Genomic DNA, 20,179 nt, shown 5'->3' on the forward strand with positions numbered 1-20,179 from the left:
CCCTGTACACATGTCCACCCGCCTACATTATTCAGCCACAGAAGAATGCAGCTTCCTATTTAAACTGACCATGGGCGCTCTCTGGTAATAATTGTCCCTTTATTTATCTCATCCATTACAACATATCATTGTCAAAACAATAAATGGTCACTCAAAAGAATGGGTTGTGTTCATAAGAAACTGCATCATACCGTTAAATCTTAATTTTCAAATGTCCCATGGAGGAAGATGTCAAATGCCATCATCATTGGTGATACCACCAGTTAATCACAAGTAATTCTGGAGTCTAAAACAGCATAACCTCTTGGCGTCACTGGGAGTCACAGACGGCGGCGACTATTATCCCTCTATTCATTAATGAGCCATGCTGGCAAATGGAGCTGGCAAAAAAAGCCAGGTGCTCTCATGAGGTTTGGTTTAAATTGCAGACTCTTAATAAATCAATGCTCCTGCTTCTTCTGAGCCCCTGGTAAGAAATTGCCCATTGCCACAGCATGTACTCAAATGAGGAGAGTTAAAAGTAAATGTAAGGAAAAGATGGCAGCAAATTCCTTCACACCTTCTAATCCTGGCAGCTTTATGGTTTTCAACTGAGTAGTGCTCCTACAAGAGTAATGACAGCCAACTGTATTGGCCATATGCCTTTACAAGACTTGATTAATGAGGAAAGATCTGGCAACAGTGAATGCCTCCAATAGTAAATTCTTCTTCTCCTTCTGCTTGAGTAAAAATGACCAAAATGTACATCTCATTTTCTATGTAACTTTCTAAACAGTTGCTGGTCCTCTTTGGTTTAATCAAGGAAATGCTATATTGCTGCTGTTCCATAAGCACCACCTGCTGTCATTTATCCCTTATACTGTATATTTTTCAGATGTTTAATGCAGTATAGTTTCACAAAGTTAAAGTCAGATCATTCTGTTTTTTGCTTCACATTTTAATATTATACAATCTAATTACAATTTAAATATTATATATGCAGCATCTTTGTGCATCAAAAAAATTGTGAGAAAATCGTATTGTACAATCAATTTCGTGAATTGTATAACATCGTGAGATGAGTGAATCATTGCATCTCTAATTATAATTCTATAGTGCACTATGCAAATTACTACAATTGAGGCTCTGCGATCACTAAATCAACTTTCTTGGCTGTATAGAGATTGGTATTAGGCAGCATGGTGCCTGGCTAATTCGCCTGTGCTCATTAAGTAGCCTCCTCACAGGGAGTACTAATATTACAATCATAATGAGTCCTGGGCATGTTAATAACATTACTTCATCTGTGACTTTGATCTCATACATAATTAAGCAAACCAGCAGGAAGGAAGACAAACATGTTAGTCTTGATAATCCACCCTGATGGGTAAAAAAAAATATTGCATGAGCTTTAATTCCCATTACTTACATGTACAGCAACAGAGCTTCTAAAACAACAAATGTAGTGGGTTGGATTGGTAGAGTGATTTAAGATCTGGACGTTTAAACTGAAAATCATTAGTAATGCAAAATCTTATATAGAAAGTGTGTGTGCATATATATATATATATACACACACACACACAGACATGAATGTACTATTATGCATACTATAGATAATTAAAGATAATTAAGATAATTAAAAAATACAATTACAATAACATTTTAGTATATTATATAAATTGTATTACAACAATTCAATTTATAATAATTCATAAAAAACTTAATATCAAATATAATGAAAATCAATTTGCTATGGCTAATTTCAATAAATAAATGTGTAAAATAGTGGTTGGGTTAAATTTCCAAGTTATCTTGTAAAATAAAATTAATTATAAAAAATAAATAAACAAATATACAGATTGCTTGAAATCTGATGTTTTTACAACATAAAAACATATTTTCTGACAATACAGCACTTTAAATGTCACTTTGATCAAAAGCGAAATCATCTTATTATTGTAGCTTCACACAGATCCACCGGTGAGTGTGTGTTGACGTGACAGAGCTGTGGCTCTGCATGATTGAGCACAGTTAGAGTGTTTGGCTGTGGTGTTACTGTTATCTACTTTCCTATGTTTCTTGCACCTGCATAAAGCAGGCAGTACATCATCCGAACATGTGGAGAGTCGCCTGGGAATATTTTGTTACAAAGTGTGACGCTTTGTTTCCTTTCTCATTATCAGAATATATAGCACAGATCTATGGGGAACTGGAAGGCACAGGGTCACACTGTTAACGGCCGTGCATTTTGTCCCATCAGTTTCCATCCCGTAAGTTTAGTTGTTTAGATTCCCCAACCACAGTACGTCACATGCTCTGTTTGTGAGTGGCTCAGACAAGGACTGCTTTTGTTGGACTGACACACACACATACACATACACATACACACAATGCCTAAAGAGCAGTGAGATGATAGCAGCTTTCTTCATTGGCAGTCTTATCAGTCTATTGCCTATTTCGTCTCTCGATTATATTCAAATAGCTCCACTGGTGGACAGACAAAACCTTTCAGCTACTAACAGACCTTGACGTTGTTCTACTGTAGCATACCCTACAAATTCCAATATTTAATATAAATATCCAAAATACCCATTCCAGTCCATCTCTCTGTGCCTTCCCGGCCTGGTTCTTACCACCTGAGGCTTTATGGGATCAGACAGGGGTGAGGTCACATGACCAGAACTTTTGGCAGCTTCATCCGCTGAACTCTTCTGTTGAATTAATCTCCTTTAGAGCATTCAATGTTTCTAGTGATGGTGGCATAGGATGAAAAGAAAAAGTGAGCGAGGACAAGTGAAGGGTAGGATGTGGTTTTTCATAGATGAATGGATATGTAAAACACTTGTTTACGTTACGCATTCATGAAACTTCCATCTGGACATCCGTGGAAAGCCAAACACACATCAAATACTAAAACTAGCACTTTTAATCTAACAGATAATTTCATGAACCTTTCAAGATTAGATGCAATGCAAAGTCAGCTCTAAAAATGCTAACCTTAATCTTTCCTTTCACACTGATCTGGGACTAGTTTGTCCATCCTTTGCCTAAAACAACCATTAGACAGACTGTTAAACTGATCTCAGGTCAGCAAAGGAACAAGTGCAATGTGAATTTCAATTCCCAGCAGGCAGGGACACCTGGATGTACTGCCCTTGTAAATGCTTCCATCGATCTGTGGGTACACTGCATAAACTCAACGACCCTTTCATACAAAGACAGTCTGACTCAGCAAAGAATGTCTGTCGAATAACTCAAACCAAACATCAATATATTTCTATACATCTTCTGTGCAAGCATGCAGGGAAGTCTTGAGAAGGGCTGGCAGATACACAGATCTTTGAAATCATGATGACAGATTATTTTTTCATTTACGTTTATAGATATGAATTTAGTAAACAAGATAACATTCCCAAAGATTAAGAGAAATAAAGTTGAAAAAAACGTTTACATACAGTGAAGGTTATGCTCCATTTCAAACAAATCCTTTCTTTCTTACTCCGCTCCCTCTATATTGAAGCTAAATGTAATGCCAAAAATCCTCTTTCAAATAAATACCTGCCCATTCAATGGCATTCAGACTTCTCTATTGCTATCGAGTGGAGGGTCATGTGTTCTTTTAACAAGCCCAATTCAATTTCACAGCTATCAATAAGCCATTATTCCAGTGGCTTTTTCCTCTGATGTTGCATTAAAAGTGCAGTAAACCCTCCAGAGCTAAAGTACTTTATAAGAGAGCAGAAGTTACAACAAGTTTTTATCATAAAGGGCATTCGGAGTAGCTTCGAGTTGGCGAGTAGCCTATATCAAGCTAATCTTGATCAACAGGAAACATTCATCAAGAAAGCTTCAAGAATCTGAGTGAACATTAAAATAACTTCTACATCTTTGAAATTTCTTCATTATAATTTTAAAATAACTGTAATAACGTTTAAGAAAATAATTCAAAACCCGTCTAAAAAAGAAAAAAGAAAAATACAGATCCTAACGAATGAACAGCATTCTCTGCTTGTCACAGCATGTTGTCTTTCTAAGGACAACTTAAGTGAACCTAAACAGGTCACACCCAACAACTCCAAGCTCAAGGCTTTTTGCTGGTTTCTATCTTAAGCTTCTCTCTTAAATGTATTTGTCTCTACACTGTAGTCTTTGATTGCAAAGTTTGATTCAACTGTTTAGACATGCCCAAGAAATATTTCCAAAATATGAATAAACAAGTATATATTATAAAATACTTTTTATTTTGCTTTGAGTGTAATATGCTCCTAGGCATTTTTAACAGTTTTTGTGAAGTTGTGCAAGGCAGAGGTGGTGGTGGTGGGGGGGGCTGCCTGTTATGTTGTGTTAAATGCATAACTTTTTGAATCACACTATTTTCTGCTTGAGAGAAATTGCTATATTTTTATGGAAGGCGACAATTCTGTCAAAACATGACCATGTCTTTCTGACCTTTAAGTTTTCTTTGATGAGAAAGCATTTTTTCTCGCACACAGCCTGTTTCAGAATCAGAATCAGAATCAGAAAGAGCTTTTTTTGCCAAGTATGTTTGCGCATACAAGGAATTTGTTTTAGTGACATAAGCTTCCAGTACACAGAGACAACAACACACAGACAAAAAAAAAAATGTAGGTAAATAAATAAAGGATGTACTAAGATGAAGGGGTAATGCATGAGGCCGATGACTGTAGTGTCGTCTGCAAACTTCAGGAGCTTGACAGAGGGGTCTTTAGAGGTGCAGTCGTTGGTGTACAGGGAGAACAGCAGAGGGGAGAGAACACATCCCTGAGGGGCACCAGTGTTGGTGGAGCGGCTGTTTGACATGAATATCCCCAGTCTCACTAACTGTTGCCTATCTGTCAGAAAGCTGGTGATCCACTGACAGATAGAGCTAGGAACAGAAAGCTACAGCTACAATTATTGCCCCACCTCAGATTATATTCTTTACCAAACACAAATCCAGTGACAAATCCACTGGGGAACAAACATCAGCATTATTACATCATGGTTGACCTCAGCACCAGTCATTAGATCATTCTACTGTTTGACAGACCCTGATGGACCAGTGTTCGGCTGACAGTTTGCTGTCATTTATCAGGTGCTCAGAATGGAATGCAGCAGGCTGCTCGAATAAAAAGTCTAAATAAGTTTGAGAGAAAACATTAAGCTTTTTTATGGCAAAAATCTTCTAGTCATTTCCTAACACAACTCTTTACTCTGTGAATACAGGCGCAGACCATGAACTTCAGATGAACTATGTCAAACATGTCAAGTGTGACAATAATGATTATAATTTCATCATCCATATTGATTACCAACAAATCATTTATCCTTTCAGGATCAGGTTCACGGATCAGTGTCTGCTGTTTACAGGATGAATGGTGAACATGCAGATGTGTCTGCGCGTGCTACAGTCCTCAGCAGTCTAAAACTTCACACAAAAATTTTAATTCTGCTAGCCTATATGGAAAAAAGGAAAATCATACTGGTTCATAAAGACATGAGAGGAAGTAAGCGATGACAGAATGTTCATTTGCATTAACGGTTCCTTTGACAACAAATCCCTGATCTGCTGCTGTTAGCTTTATTAAACCAACGTGATTAATCATAAGACACACATACAGTAAATATCCACATATGGTTTGTTCAGATTTGTGGAGGGTGTTACTATCCGGGCACAAACAATGACATAAGCTACAAACTGATTGTGTTGGTTGTCTTAATGATATAGTTTTATTTCTCTTTGCTTGGTCAGCTAGTTCCTAGCCCTCACTGTGTTGGTTGATGTGCTCTAAAGTGTTGCATTAAGTTGGATTTATTGATAAAATGTGTGTTGCTTGTGCCATTAAACTCCATTAATGCTAGTCATGTTTTAAATCAATGCAATATGTTATTATGTTTGACATAACTGTCAAGCTTTCTGCATGCAACTGTTTTCAAATAATATGTGAAATATTATGCAACAACATATTTTAAACAACAGTATTCTGCACTGCAGTTTTAGGTAAACATATCTTAGCATTACAAGCCTCTAGATGTTTTCCCTTCTGGCAGAAAATGATCAGTACATTTTCTGTTTTCGACTGACTTTTTTTCTTTACAATGTCAATCAGTGTTCTAATCAATTCTTAAGTTTAAATTCAATTCTTAAGTACAAATTACAGCAAATTCCAGGTAATTAAATTAAATTGAATGGTCATACTTGGAAAAAGAAATATTTATGTATGAACTGGCTTGGCATGACTTTCTATGTTGTTTTATTGTCTGACCAGCTGAATCATACTTCTGCTCATGCTCAGTCTTTCCTGATGCTGACCACAGACAATGAGATTTCCTCTGTACACAGAGCTCAAATTACCTCAAAGCCTCCTGGGACCGGATATGGGCAGTCATGCTACTTCCTGTCCAAGGCTGGAAATGATTCAGAACCTGTGAAGGTTGCCTTCTTCTACAGGGATAAAGCACTGGAAACTTGTTCTGTCATGTTGATCATTGTAAGCATTGTTTACATATAAGAACAATTATTAGATTATGAAATCAAAAAATCTGCCAATTTTTTTTATTTGCTTTTTTCTGAGTAGAAGTAGTATGCATATAATATACTGCAGCTAAAGTATGATTTTTTTTGTATAACAGAATACTACATTTTACAAAATTGGAGTTTAGAAGAGAGCGAAGATTTATTAAAATAAAAATTCTTAATAACTGAGTTTTCACTTTGTAGCGAGATTCTGCCTACAAATGGCTAAATATAGTCCCATAGAATAGGCTGGGGAAGAATTTGAAGTATTTGTAAACTGAAAGAAATTACACACCTAACCTTAAATAAGCATATTTGGATTCCAACTAATAATTCTGACATGCTTAATATGCATTCTTCTCTAATATATTCTTTCTTAAACAGAAAACATTCTTCCAGACTAGAAGGCAGACAACAATTTCCGACTTACAATTCTGGCTGAACTAAAAATGATGAGCTTTGCATGTTAAAAGAGGTTTCAGATTTGCATTTCATATTTACGTTCCTCCAGTGAATCTGCCCATTCAGCAGACAGACTCTGGAAGTGAGTGCTACTACAGGTGGAAGCAAATCATTCCACTGTCACTTCCTTTGTTGTCTGAGCCAGTCAAAACCACACAGGGTATTATTTCTAATCTCCTCTGACCCATCTCACTCTCCATCCTCCTCTCTTCTTGTCTTCTCTCGCTCCATCTCTCTTCCCCTCTTGTACTCTCATTTGCCTTTCTCCTCTCACCCTGCCAACCTGCATTACCACACATTAGATCAAAGAGCAGTGGGGTGGACTGTGCTTTTCACAGGCACACACACATGACTAACACACTCCGTCCGATCTCATGACCTAGCTCTCTAAATGAACGGTTAGGGTGGGATAAACAAACTGCTCATTTCCAAGCAAAACTGACTTGCATTTACTGTATCTTTCATAAATGTTTAAACTTTCCCTCAGGATAAATTCATCTCAAAGTTTAGAAATAATCACTTGGATTTTATTGCTTTGCATTTCAAATGAAGCAGTGTTCTCAAACCTCAATGATGCAAACATGATTTTGAAGGTTTAATGATAACCTTTCCATAATGTGTGCAGTGCTCAACAATAAAACATTTGATTTAATAATCCCACCATTTTTTTAACTGGTCGAAAAGATCTCTGTAAAGTATGAAAACCATGAATATGATCAACAAATGTAATATTAGGTGACACAAGAACCCAGGGTTATTAACTAAAACTAACCTAAACCTTTTTCAAAACCTTCAACTTACAGTATTTGAATTGAGCTTGATGGCAGGGCAACTTCTTAAATTAATTTATGTCTTAAAATAATTACAACTAAACCTTATATAAACATGAATAATATCTATATAGAACATGTTTAATAAAAATGACAAAAACAAATTTGTTTGTTTATTGTGGAGCCCTATGTATTACATGGTTTACCGTAAAACCTTAGCAAACGAAGCGCAAATACTGTATACGTACAGACGGGTGAGAGGTGTTTGAGACGTGACACATCCATTACTCTTCACGTGTTTATCGCACACTTTTCATCTTTTCGTCAGCTTTTCTACAGACTGTCTAGACAGTGCAAGAGATTTTGCTCCTCTGTTTGCATGTCAGCCTACAGTGACAGACTAGAGCATACAGATTCATATGACCTTCAGTGATGGGGAACTAAATACTCATGCAGTTTTATAGGCTTTTTTACCATTTCAGTTACCTTACCAACAAACTCAACATAAAGAAACCACTGAAATGTTGTTCCAAATTGTGTCTAACATGTTTATTATAACATTTATTATACTTTTGTCCTAATGTCCTTAACCTTACATGATCCCACGTTTAACCCATACTAAGCTTGACAACATTATTTGATTCAGTTATTGAGCAAATCTCTTTCTCTAACCCCCAACAGCTTGGACAGTTGGTTTAGTATGTACTCGTACCTATACTGAGTGATAAGTGGCTTAATAACAGATCTAATCTGAGTAGGAATGACATACAGTAACCTATCGACTAAAAAACATCTATGAAAATGATTGGATTACATAATTAAACAATGTAGAGAGCAGCAGTGTTACTTTGTTTCAGGTAGAATTTGATGTGTTTTATTTAACGGACGCACAAAGCCACATGCATTTCAGACTTTAAGCTACTTTCAATTAATAAAGTATAAAAGTGTTATACTTCTGAATGATTTTTCAATCTGTAAACAAATCATAAAATCATAAAAGAGAAACGTAAGTAAATAAATAAACATTTAGTCAAAATTAAGATGGATATGCTAGATAAGCTAGTCTGGGAGCACACACTTGTTTGTAGTTCATTCCAAAATAATGAAAGAAAAATTGGTATTTGATCGTTTTTACAGTAACTAACTGGTTGTTACTATGTTATTACTACCACCAGATGATCTTTACTAAAACATTACAAATTGCCCAAAATAACAATTTTAAGGGAGGAAATACAAACATTAGAAGTGAAAAAAAAAAAAAAGATTTTCAGGTTAATTTAATGTCAGATTTTAGATTTTATTTTAGATCGAATGTTAGATGTTCTCTGGAGATTTAGTTCGATTTGAATCAAACATATCTAACAGTTCTTAAAACCAAAACATGGGATTTGGGATATCTTCAGGTGCTTCTAATGCTTTAAAATACACACACACACACTTACGTGACGTGTTACTCTGACAAGTGTGCAATACTAAACGATGCACATTTTTTTATCATTCATCCACATCTGCCCTCCGCGCCTGCGCAATACCTTTTAATTAACTGAGGATAATTTCCAGTTTTGATGTTTCATAACGTACGCTGTGATTCTCAATCATGAGCTCAGCCGGTGTCATCCTCAGGCATGAACATTTCGTTTGAGACTTCAGGTCACAGTCAAACGCAACTAAACCGCAGTAATAACTTCGAAAGCATGATATTTGTATCTGTAAAAATTCTATATTGCTAGCTCTTTCCATATTCACAGACAGACTTAAAAGTGATAAATCCATGTCTTGAAAACGGACAAATGAATATCCAACATGTTATTTCAACTTTAAAGTACAAAAATGTGTATCAGTATCGGAAGCACTGCAGTCCTTTGAAATAGAGCAAACCAGACCAACAAGTTGGAGAGAGCGATAGCGTCTGTACGTTACTCACGTATCGAGTGATGAGGCTCCGAAGGCTGCTGAAATCCATCCTGCTCGAGCCGCTCCAGGCGCGCTGTCCTCGGCTTCTCCTCTGATCTTGAAGAATGGGCACATAAGACGCTAGCTGACCACTGTAGCGAGTCTCTGTTCCATGACTGTCTTCTACGGCTTCTTCGAGGCTTGACAACTGACAGTCCTACACGACTGCCGCGGCTGTGATATCTACTGAGATGAAGAAGGCTAACTTACTATGTAAAGTCCACACGTTGTCATAGTGACATGCTCCGGTTTCACCTACATACACACGGACTGAGGAAAAAACAACAAGCTCTCGTTTTCCAAGGTAGTGCCTTAATATTTGAAGGGACCGGCCACTCCTTCCTTGTCATGCGTGCCTCTGGGCTGTTCTCTGGTGTACTGACTCGCTCTCCTTCTCGGTGTAGTAGAGCTCTCCCGACTCCCCGTCTGTTTGCACCGAGACGTCACGAGCCCCGTGAGCGCACGCGCACTCTTCTGCCCCTCACTCCCCCGTCCAGCTACTGACAATAAATCTCATCAGGCAACAAACCGGTTTAGGGAGATGACATGCCCTCTCAAGTGTTTCAGGAACATGTGGGGTGACTTGACGTCTGCAAAAAAAAAAAAAAAAAAAAAAAAAAAAAAAAAAAAAATTACTATTAGGCTACAATTAAAAAAGGAAACATGATCGGGAAATGGTAAAGTAAATAACTATCAACTACAATAATAAAAGAAAAAAACAATAACAGATAAATATTTTCATAATTATTATCATACTATTATCATCATAATATTTACATTTAGTCATTTAGCAGACGCTTTTAGTTTTATCCAAAGTGACTTACAAATGAGGACAATGGAAGTGATCAAAAACAACAAAAGAGCGATGATATATAAGTGCTATAACTATAACAAGTCTCAGTTAGCTGAAACGCAGTACACGTACCAAGGGCTTTTAAATATATATAATAAATAAAAAATAGATAAAAAAGAAAAAGAATAGAGCAAGCTAGTGTTAGATTTATATATAGATAATAATAGATTTAATAATAATAATAGTAATAATAGATTTATATTATATTATCATACTATTATCTTAATTAACAACAAATACATTTATCTATTATAGATTATAAAATCAATGTAATTTAATTATTATCGTGTAATCAAGCTAAAAAATATAAATACAATGCATGTTATATTTTTTAATAATAAATTCAATAGCAACGAATAATTATTGATATTATTATATACTAATTCTTAATCTAAGTTATTATGTTGTATTTATGAATTATGAATTGATTTAAATACGAAACTATCAAATTAGTTAAATTATTTAAATTATTAAAAATACGTTTTCTTTGGCAAGATGAAAACCACTATTTTATGTTTTAAACTTTCACATAACATCTTTAGGTTCTAATAACATAAAAAATTTAAATCCAGGATTTGATTTTCAAAGATTTATTATTCAATTTATTTATTTTTTCTTCCAAATTGCAATAAATCCATTGAATCAATTTGAAAGTTATTTTTCATATTGAAACGGGTGAAACTGCATAACATAGTAAGATGATCCATACATGACAGCCTCTGAACTTGGTCAAAACTGATCTTATATCAGAGAATGTCTAATAAGGCGAGAAGCTTCACTCTCACTACACTTCCGGCTTCTGAACTGGTTGCAGTTCCATTCTGATTCCATATGAGGGCGCTCACAGGACGAGTGCAGAATGAATGGAGGTCAGTGGCCACAGGTCAAAATCCACTTTTCTCGGGATATAATTTTTTGTCTAGTAATTTGAATGTTGAATTCGAAAGGAGATGCAAAGAAATTACACATTGCTGGGTGTTAGATTTTTTAGAGTCACTTATTTGCTTTAAAAAGTCTTTTAAAATGTCAATCATGTCATACACATCGTACGACCAGATACTCCTTTACGGCAATCCTTCAGTCACTTTGGTGCTTAAAGAGAATTTCTTTCCAGAGCCATTTAATAAATTTGTTATTTAACAGCTCTGGTGCTTTCGTGCTCTGCACTTTCTTTTGGACATTAGCCAACTTGGCATTTGGCCAACTTTCCCTCCCACGTGAACCACCGTAAATTCAGGTAGGCTTTGACAATTAACGTTACCTTTTTTCTGCCTTGGGAAATGAGAAATAGGACAACCCTTGCCCACTATTAGAACTATTTATCAATTTAAGCATTTTTTTCCTTTTAAATTTTTTACTGATATTTAGCACTATTTAGCATGATATTTGTTTCGTGTTTTTTTAAGGTGGCAATATTATACATATGTATCCGGTATTTCTTAACACAAGAATAGCACAACAAGTACTCAAATTCAATTTATTTTCTGTGTAAATTTCACAGTACATATGTAACTGGTCTTTTCTTTTAATCTTTTCTGCGTTGTGTTGTGTATCAATAAAGCTCGTGAAAACCAAACTCTTCTCCCAGCCTTTGTTTTTTTTATTCACTGAGAAAACAGGATAACACAGAGTGAGTTGATCAGTTCCAGCATATTCGACACTCCTCGTGCTGGCACGCACTGGCCTTTTTACAAATGAACTGACCGAGAGTGAAAATTAAAAAAAAATATTAAACATTGTTGAAGGATTATATTGTCACAAAACCACAACATAACCTGTACCTGAGAAAACAGGATAACACAGAGTGAGTTGATCAGTTCCAGCATATTCGACACTCCTCGTGCTGGCACGCTAAAATAAAACAAACATCTTTTACACTCTTCCCCAATGTCTAGCACTTGTCTTGATATCGAATACATGCTGTTGCTCATGATGTCTCACACATTTTGTAGACAGTAACAGACAGAATTTCAGAGCTACCAAACACACAACTTACCACTGGCCTTTTTACAAATGAACTGACGAACGCAACAGGGGCGTACACAGCACGTAGAACCAGCCAGCCAATAGGAAGCTCTGATAAACATTTTTCCATCTAGTCATTTGTAAATGTGATTATTTGATATATCATTATTTGCAAGTGGAGACACACTTTGTATATAACTCTGTTACATTCTCCCCTCCTGAACTCCACTTGCAACAATTCTAACCTACCATGGCATAACATACTCACTACTAATGACACTCAGGTACAAATAACTGCAGAATACAAAACAGAAATATATAAATTTACACCTTGACAAAACAAAAACACATCAAAACAAGATGCAATTTGAATATATCCAAGATAAGAATGTTGATGAGCATTCCAGTTCATAGACTATTCTTACAAAGAATTAGAGGAGAAGGGGTTAGCTACGCCCCTCCAAACTCATAGGTCAACATGCCTGTTACATGTTCAGTACACTCAATCAACATAGAAACAGTCCCTTAAAATCACATCTTGATATACAGACCAAATACATTCACAATATAAAAAAAAACTAAATGGGAGAACAACAGGATCAAAAAATAAATAAATAAATAAATAAGAAAAAAATAAAATAAAATAAAAACAAAAGCATAACAATAAAAGTAGTAATAAAACAAATTAGATCCAAACAGGGGCATTAACCTTATTGTCTACTTTTTGTACTTGCATTGTTTCTATAAGCCTCACCACCGGTCTGATAATTCTTCCAGCTCTTGATCTAACTGAAGTCATCAAACCTCCAACATCAGTTTTGCTGTCAAATTGAGCTGACACCACAGTAGTTACATTGCTTTGAGAGTCAACATCTGATGATAGATCAAATGCAGACAAATTCGAATTCATGTCCAGATCAGATTCATTGTCAATTGAACATGCAAATCCAACAGAGTCTTCCAACTCAGCCAATACCACGGGGTCACCGGAATCATTATGACACACAAGCCATTCTTGTGCACCATTGCCAATTTCCGAAACCTCTGACCCCTTTTTGGAATCTCTTGAAGATTCAAGCTCCGAAACCCATGCAACTGTTCTCTCATCAACTGTTCTCTCCAAGTGCTCTAGCGTGTGAGTTTGGTCACCGCCAACACACCTTTCCCCTCCCACAGGTCTCTCTGCAACATCATCAGGGAAAGGCAAAAAATTCACAGGCATGATCAAATTACGATGAACAATCTTCACTTGGCCTGAGGAAGAATTCTCAATTTTGAAAGTATTTGTTTCAACATTTTTGTCTACTACAATGTACAGACTGCTCTCCCAGCGATCGGACAGTTTTCGCTTGCCACGTTCACCCTTATTTGCCAACAAAACCCTGTCCCCAACATCTACTGGAGCACCCTTGAGCTTTCTGTTATAAAGAGCAGCATGTCTTTTCAGTTGTTTTCCAGCAGTCCTTCTCGCAATCGTCACTGCTTGTTTGAGATCTTCCATCAATTCCCTAACGTACTCATTGTAGTCAACAACATCATTATCTCGCAAAACTGACCCAAACACCACATCGACTGGGAGTCTCGGGGTCCTGCCAAACATCAGTTGAAAAGGTGCATATCCAGTGGTCTCATGAATCGTACAATTGTATGCAAATGTCAGAGATTTAAGCAGTCGAGGCCACCTTTGCTTCGCTGCAGGGGGGAGTGCTCGAATCATGTTTCCAAGTGTCCTATTAAATCTTTCCACACCCCCATTACCCATTGGGTGATATGGAGTGGTGTGTGACTTTTCCACCCCTGCAACTGACAACAGCTCAGAAATCAATGCACTTTCAAAATTTGCTCCCTGATCGGAGTGAATGCGTTTGGGAAAGCCATATATACAAAAAAAATTGCTCCATAATTGCTTAGCTACAGCTTTGGCTGACTGGTTTGGGCAATGAAAAGCATGTGCCATTTTAGTAAAATGATCAGTGACAACAAGTACATCCACTGACTTATTCCTGCTGTCCTCAGCTGACCAAAAATCGACACACACAAGTTCCAAGGGTTCAGATGTCATAATGTTTTCAAGAGGAGCCCTAGCCTCTGGCTCAGGTGATTTACCGTAAACACACCTCTTGCAGCATTTGACATAATCTCTCACATCCGCTTCAAGTTTGTGCCAGAAAAAACGTTGTCTCACCAAATACAATGTCCTCTGTTGGCCCTGATGGCCAGCGTCATCATGAACCCCCTTCAACACAGTCACCACCAATGATTTTGGGACAACATATTGGAATGACTTTTTCTTTGACACCACATCCCGAGAAACCCTGTAAAGTATCCCGGCTCTCATCTCAAACTTGTTCCAGGATCTAAGCAGCCTGACAACTTCCACTGGCTCCTGTTTACGCTCACGACTAGATGGTTTCTTACCCCTTTCTACATAACAAATCACCCTAGCCAATATGTTGTCGGTACGCTGCCTATCTGCCAACTCTTCACGTGACAGGCCCTTCAATATTGGTTGATCAGTAGGTAAAACAAGATGAATCAACTGAGGCAACAAAAGGTCACAATGTGAGGTTACCAAATTAGACCTTTTTGCCTCCATGACCGCAGACACTTCCATCACAGACCAAGAACCAGATGGCCTACTTACCGGTGCTTGGGAATGCACTGCCAACATGTCACATTTTGCCTCAATACCCGGCTCAGTGTTCGGCTCAAAAGGGTGTGCAGACCATCTGAAAACCTCTTGCACTTGTTCCCCTTGGACTGCTGACGCATCTTGCAACAGCAAATTGTACGGTACTCTAGTAAGGCGATGCAAAGTGCTCTGTTTTACAAATGGCTCTCTACTAAGAGCATCTGCCACAATATTCCTTGAACCAGGTATGTACTTAATATCAAACTGGAATGGCGCCAACTTGGCAACCCACCTGTGCTCGCAAGCATCCAGTTTTGGTTTTGTCAAAATATATGTCAGGGGGTTGTTATCGGTCCATACTGTGAAGGGGCGACCTCTCAGCCAGTGACTAAATTTGTCACATACAGCCCACTTCAATGCAAAACAAACTGGCCTTGCCATATCCCCATTTTCTGGTACTTGTGAAAGTACAGCACCTAGGCCACTACTGGAAGCGTCCACCGAAACCAAGAAAGACCTGTTAAAAATCAGGATGAGCCAATAAAACACAGTCAATCAGAGCCTGCTTAAGACGACAAAATGCCTGCCTACAATCATCAGTCCAATCCTCTGCAGTAAGTGTTCTTTTCAACACAGTCTTCTTAACCTTTTTACCTCTCTGACCCTTAGCGCCAGCAGTTAACTGGAACAGTGGTTTTGCAATTACTGAACACTGTTCTATAAATTGCTGATAATATACTACCATCCCAAGGAAAGAACGTATCTTTTGTTGGGATGGAGCACCAGTTTTGTCATCCATAAGATCCGACTCTGTCATTTCAGTAATCACCTTGATTTTATCAGGGTCTGAAGCCACACCCGCCTCGCTGACAACATGACCAAGAAACTTCACTGACCTTTGCATAAAATGACATTTCCCTGGAGCCAACTTCAAATTATGAGACTTCAGGCGCTCAAAAACCAGCTCCAATCTCTTTAAACCCAACTCCTCATCCGGAGCAAATACAAGCACGTCATCCAAGTAACAGAGAAGGCTCAAGAAATTTTGATCTCCAAAAATTCCGAGCATCATTCTCATAAAAGTTGCTGGACTATTACAAAGTCCTTGAGGAAGACGGTTATACTCATATAACCCAAAAGGCGATGTGAAAGCAGTGTATTTTCGGTCTTCCTCATGTACTTCAACATTGTAGTAGCCGGACGTCAGGTCCATAGTGGAAAAAAAAATGTTTCCACCCAGTGCAGCTAAAGCATCGGCTTGATGTGGTAATGGATGAGCATCCTTTATAGTTCGAGCATTGAGCCACCTAAAATCAGTACAAAGTCTTAAATCTCCATTTCTCTTCCAAACAATAACAAGAGGTGAAGCATATTCGCTACTAGATCTCTTGATAATGTCTCTCTCTTCCATTTCATCCAAGGCTTGCCTAAGCTTATCGTACTGATTAGGCGGAAGTCGTCTGTATGGAAGCCTAAATGGACGGTCATCACTCAGCCTTATCCGATGTACATAGCCCTCAACTTTGCCGCAGTCAAGTCTGTGTTTAGAGAAAATACATTCATACTTCTCAATTAGATCAACAAGTTTTTTTTTCCAATCAGAAGACAAATGACAGGAACTCAAATCAATGCCTGCGAGTCCCAGCTTCGTTAACCTATCATGGAACTCACAGTCTCTCCTGGGTACACCAATGTCAGACAAACTGCAACCACTTGAATTGTCATGAACCTCTACATTGTTGGTATGTTGTCTGATTGGGCATAATAACCCTCCATTTGTGACGCCTTCACATGCATCATCAAAGTCTTCCAGTGCCAAACATGGATAAATGTCAGCCAATTTTGCGTTACGTCTGAGAGTAATGGGCACCGATGAAGGGTTAATTACCTTAACAGGCACCCATCCATCAGCCCACAACCTTGCCACTGTACGACCAATCAAGATATTTCTGGGTCTGGAGCGTGCTCCACACGGCTCTGCAATGATGGCACTGCCTGCTGACAAATTGTTTAGATTAGAAAGCTTTGCCCAAACTAAATGCTCCTTTAAGGGTTCAAGTGTTACGGAATTCTTCAGTTTAACTGTCCCAACCTTTCCAGGAACGACTGCTCCGTTCCACCTCTCCACATTAGCCAGCAACTGAATAAGTTTACTATCCTCAGAATCCTTATTGACAGACATCCTTCTTTTAATCAATTCTCCTCGACTTTTCAACTCTTTGATCAGGTACTTTATCACATTGCTACCCACAATGATGTCATCATCTTGGCCGTCAACAATCAATGTTGGAACCTGAACAGTACACCCGTAAACAGTCATGTTTATGTCACACATCCCACTAGGTTTTGTTTTCGACCCTCCACAGCCGACCAGCACTACATGAGTTGGAGTCACCGAATCAGTCAAGGCTACTCCTGCATCCTTTAACTTAGACACAACCCCAGGGCTCACAGTGCAAGCCATAGAACCACAATCTATCATACCTTTAACAGTTAGTGTGTTTTCCAAACAAACGTCAGTATAAAACAATCCCTCATGCATTGACAGTTTTCGTGTGTTTTGAACTATCACAGTCATGTTTTGGTCAAATTCCTCACGCACAGTAGAATATAGTGATTCCAAATCAACATCAAATACTTGGGGGTTTTCATTGGGCCCTGCATCTCCCCCCACCTCATGCGGGCCATTTAGTTTCCCTGCTGGCCAGAGGGACATGCCGTTGACGAGACCCTGACAAGCCCATCTGCAACAATGTTTGGGCATTCAAAACGTGTGTGATTTGGTGCAAAACACACAAAGCAAAGCCCATTTGCTCGACAGTGGTAAGAGGTGGTATGGTTAGAGTCTCCACATACCTTACACGGGCCCCACCTATCACCTTTAGTTTTGGGCCTCGGTCGAACAGGCTTTTCAGCAGGTTTTGTCATCTCACTTGGAACTCTTTCCAACACATGTTCCAGTCGTGTGATCAGCCGCTCTAAGGATTCGACAGAACTGCAAGCAAAAGACTGCTGTACTTGAGGAGCATTACACTTGACTACTGATACCTCATTATTGCTAACTTCATCATGAGCAGTAGGTAAAACATGCAATACAGTTTCTTGTTTCTGAGCTAAACATGATAACTGATTTCGTGTATACTTGTTTTCCCTTTGAAATTCATCCAACCTTTCTTGCACTTCAGCAGCTGTCCAATGTTGCTGGGGTTTACATCTGAAAATCAGCTGCAATTGGGGATCTGGGCAATGTCTAACAAACATAACGGTCACCTCCTGAGATGGATTATCAAGTTTCTTCCCTTGTCTTTTCAAGCAGTCCTCTGCTACATCAATTGCCCTGTTTAACCTTATCCAATAATCAAATGGACTTTCTCCTTTTAAGGGCAGTGTAGCATAAAAATCAGCTAAGGGCATAGCAGAGTGCACAGTTTCACCAAAATGTTGCTTCAGGATGTCAAAAATAGGTCCAGGGCCATTAGTCAGGTCAGTTTTTGCGTAGTTGCGTAAAGCTATTTTAACAACGTCCCGTGCCCTCCCCATTAATCGGCCCAAAACCTCTTCAGCCTGACATTCTTGGCTATACTCACGCTTACGCAAGTATACTGACATCAATTCCACCCATTCATACACTGTGCATTTATCAGAACCATCCCCTCGATAGTATGCTGGCTCTTTAACATCAGACTGTAATACCAGCTTCAGGTTTTGTGTTCCAGAGAGTATGCTACTGCCAGGTTGTTCAGCTCTGAATCCTTCCCCACCTCCCAACACTCTTGATTCCAAACAAGATACAATATTTTCACTGATGGATTGACCTATTTGTTTCACAACAGTGACCAACATATCTACAGGAATACTGCCCCCTTCAGTAGAAGTCCCTAATGCAGTCCTATCTGCCATATTACCCCCGGACTGATCAGTTTTGAGAGTTTCTCCACAATTTTGAAAAGCTACACATGGTGTGGAAGTAAGTGGATAGCCAGTAAGCCCTCTATCCACAGAAAATGTTACATCAGTCTGGTACACCCCTCTCCCTCTGCCCAGGCCTGGTGTGTTATACTTTTCCATGTCTTTCCAAAAATCACACTACTAGTAACTGAACCCAGAAATATTTCAGAGAATAAGTATAGCAATTCAATTTTGTATAAACCTAAAAAAATATATATATACTCAATTCAGTGCCTGTATTCATGTAGTAGTGCAAGCAACCACCTCGTCTTCACTTCCAAGCTCCACCCGTGTCAAACTCTGAACTTTGTTTCGATCGCCTCAAGTCCTCTGTGCACAGAAGCTCCAAAGTATCGCCACACGCCGATCCCCCGACGTCCGCCTCGCGACGATCCTCCGACGTCCGCCTCGCGCCGATCCTCCGACTTCCGCCTCGCGACGATCCCCCGACGTCCGCCTCGCGCCGATCCTCCGACTTCCGCCTCGCGACGATCCCCCGACGTCCGCCTCGCGCCGATCCTCCGACTTCCGCCTCGCGACGATCCCCCGACGTCCGCGTGCACAGATTTTCACGTTTCAGCTGCACGCCAATGCCGGGTTCCGCCTGACGTTGCGCGTCCGACACAGGTGCTTAGAAAGACCGATCACGGCACCAATGTAACTGGTCTTTTCTTTTAATCTTTTCTGCGTTGTGTTGTGTATCAATAAAGCTCGTGAAAACCAAACTCTTCTCCCAGCCTTTGTTTTTTTTATTCACTGAGAAAACAGGATAACACAGAGTGAGTTGATCAGTTCCAGCATATTCGACACTCCTCGTGCTGGCACGCACTGGCCTTTTTACAAATGAACTGACCGAGAGTGAAAATTAAAAAAAAATATTAAACATTGTTGAAGGATTATATTGTCACAAAACCACAACATAACCTGTACCTGAGAAAACAGGATAACACAGAGTGAGTTGATCAGTTACAGCATATTCGACACTCCTCGTGCTGGCACGCTAAAATAAAACAAACATCTTTTACACTCTTCCCCAATGTCTAGCACTTGTCTTGATATCGAATACATGCTGTTGCTCATGATGTCTCACACATTTT

The 20,179-nt window shown here is 38.7% G+C and overlaps 3 protein-coding genes across 5 annotated transcripts in view; all 3 read right to left on the reverse strand.

Annotated features, from left to right (window-relative positions):
- LOC113065113 (probable phospholipid-transporting ATPase IH) overlaps positions 1 to 10,137 on the reverse strand; it is a 60,834-nt gene extending 50,697 nt beyond the window's left edge. For 2 of the 3 annotated variants that reach the window (XM_026236428.1, XM_026236346.1), the window contains exon 1: positions 9,656 to 10,136. In XM_026236428.1, the coding sequence (XP_026092213.1) occupies positions 9,656 to 9,694 (39 nt within the window). In that variant the 5' untranslated portion in view covers positions 9,695 to 10,136. Of the gene's footprint in view, positions 1 to 9,655 lie in introns of all 3 variants that reach the window. The other variant, XM_026236495.1, reaches the window with a different exon arrangement.
- A 2,175-nt stretch (positions 10,138 to 12,312) lies between these two features.
- On the reverse strand, positions 12,313 to 17,930 carry LOC113065403 (uncharacterized). Its single transcript, XM_026236659.1, has 2 exons — positions 17,531 to 17,930; positions 12,313 to 17,497 (listed from the first exon to the last, which is right to left on the reverse strand). Exons 1-2 carry the CDS (start codon positions 17,896 to 17,898, stop codon positions 15,655 to 15,657), a joined length of 2,211 nt encoding a protein of 736 aa, XP_026092444.1. The 5' UTR covers positions 17,899 to 17,930; the 3' UTR covers positions 12,313 to 15,654.
- On the reverse strand, positions 12,319 to 15,608 carry LOC113065302 (uncharacterized). The gene is made up of 2 exons (XM_026236561.1): positions 12,534 to 15,608; positions 12,319 to 12,388 (listed from the first exon to the last, which is right to left on the reverse strand). Exon 1 carries the CDS (start codon positions 15,573 to 15,575, stop codon positions 13,188 to 13,190), a length of 2,388 nt encoding a protein of 795 aa, XP_026092346.1. The 5' UTR covers positions 15,576 to 15,608; the 3' UTR covers positions 12,319 to 12,388; positions 12,534 to 13,187.
- Positions 17,931 to 20,179: the final 2,249 nt, after the last annotated feature.

Source organism: Carassius auratus, chromosome 1, assembly GCF_003368295.1.
Source record: "Carassius auratus strain Wakin chromosome 1, ASM336829v1, whole genome shotgun sequence".
NCBI lineage: Eukaryota > Metazoa > Chordata > Actinopteri > Cypriniformes > Cyprinidae > Carassius > Carassius auratus.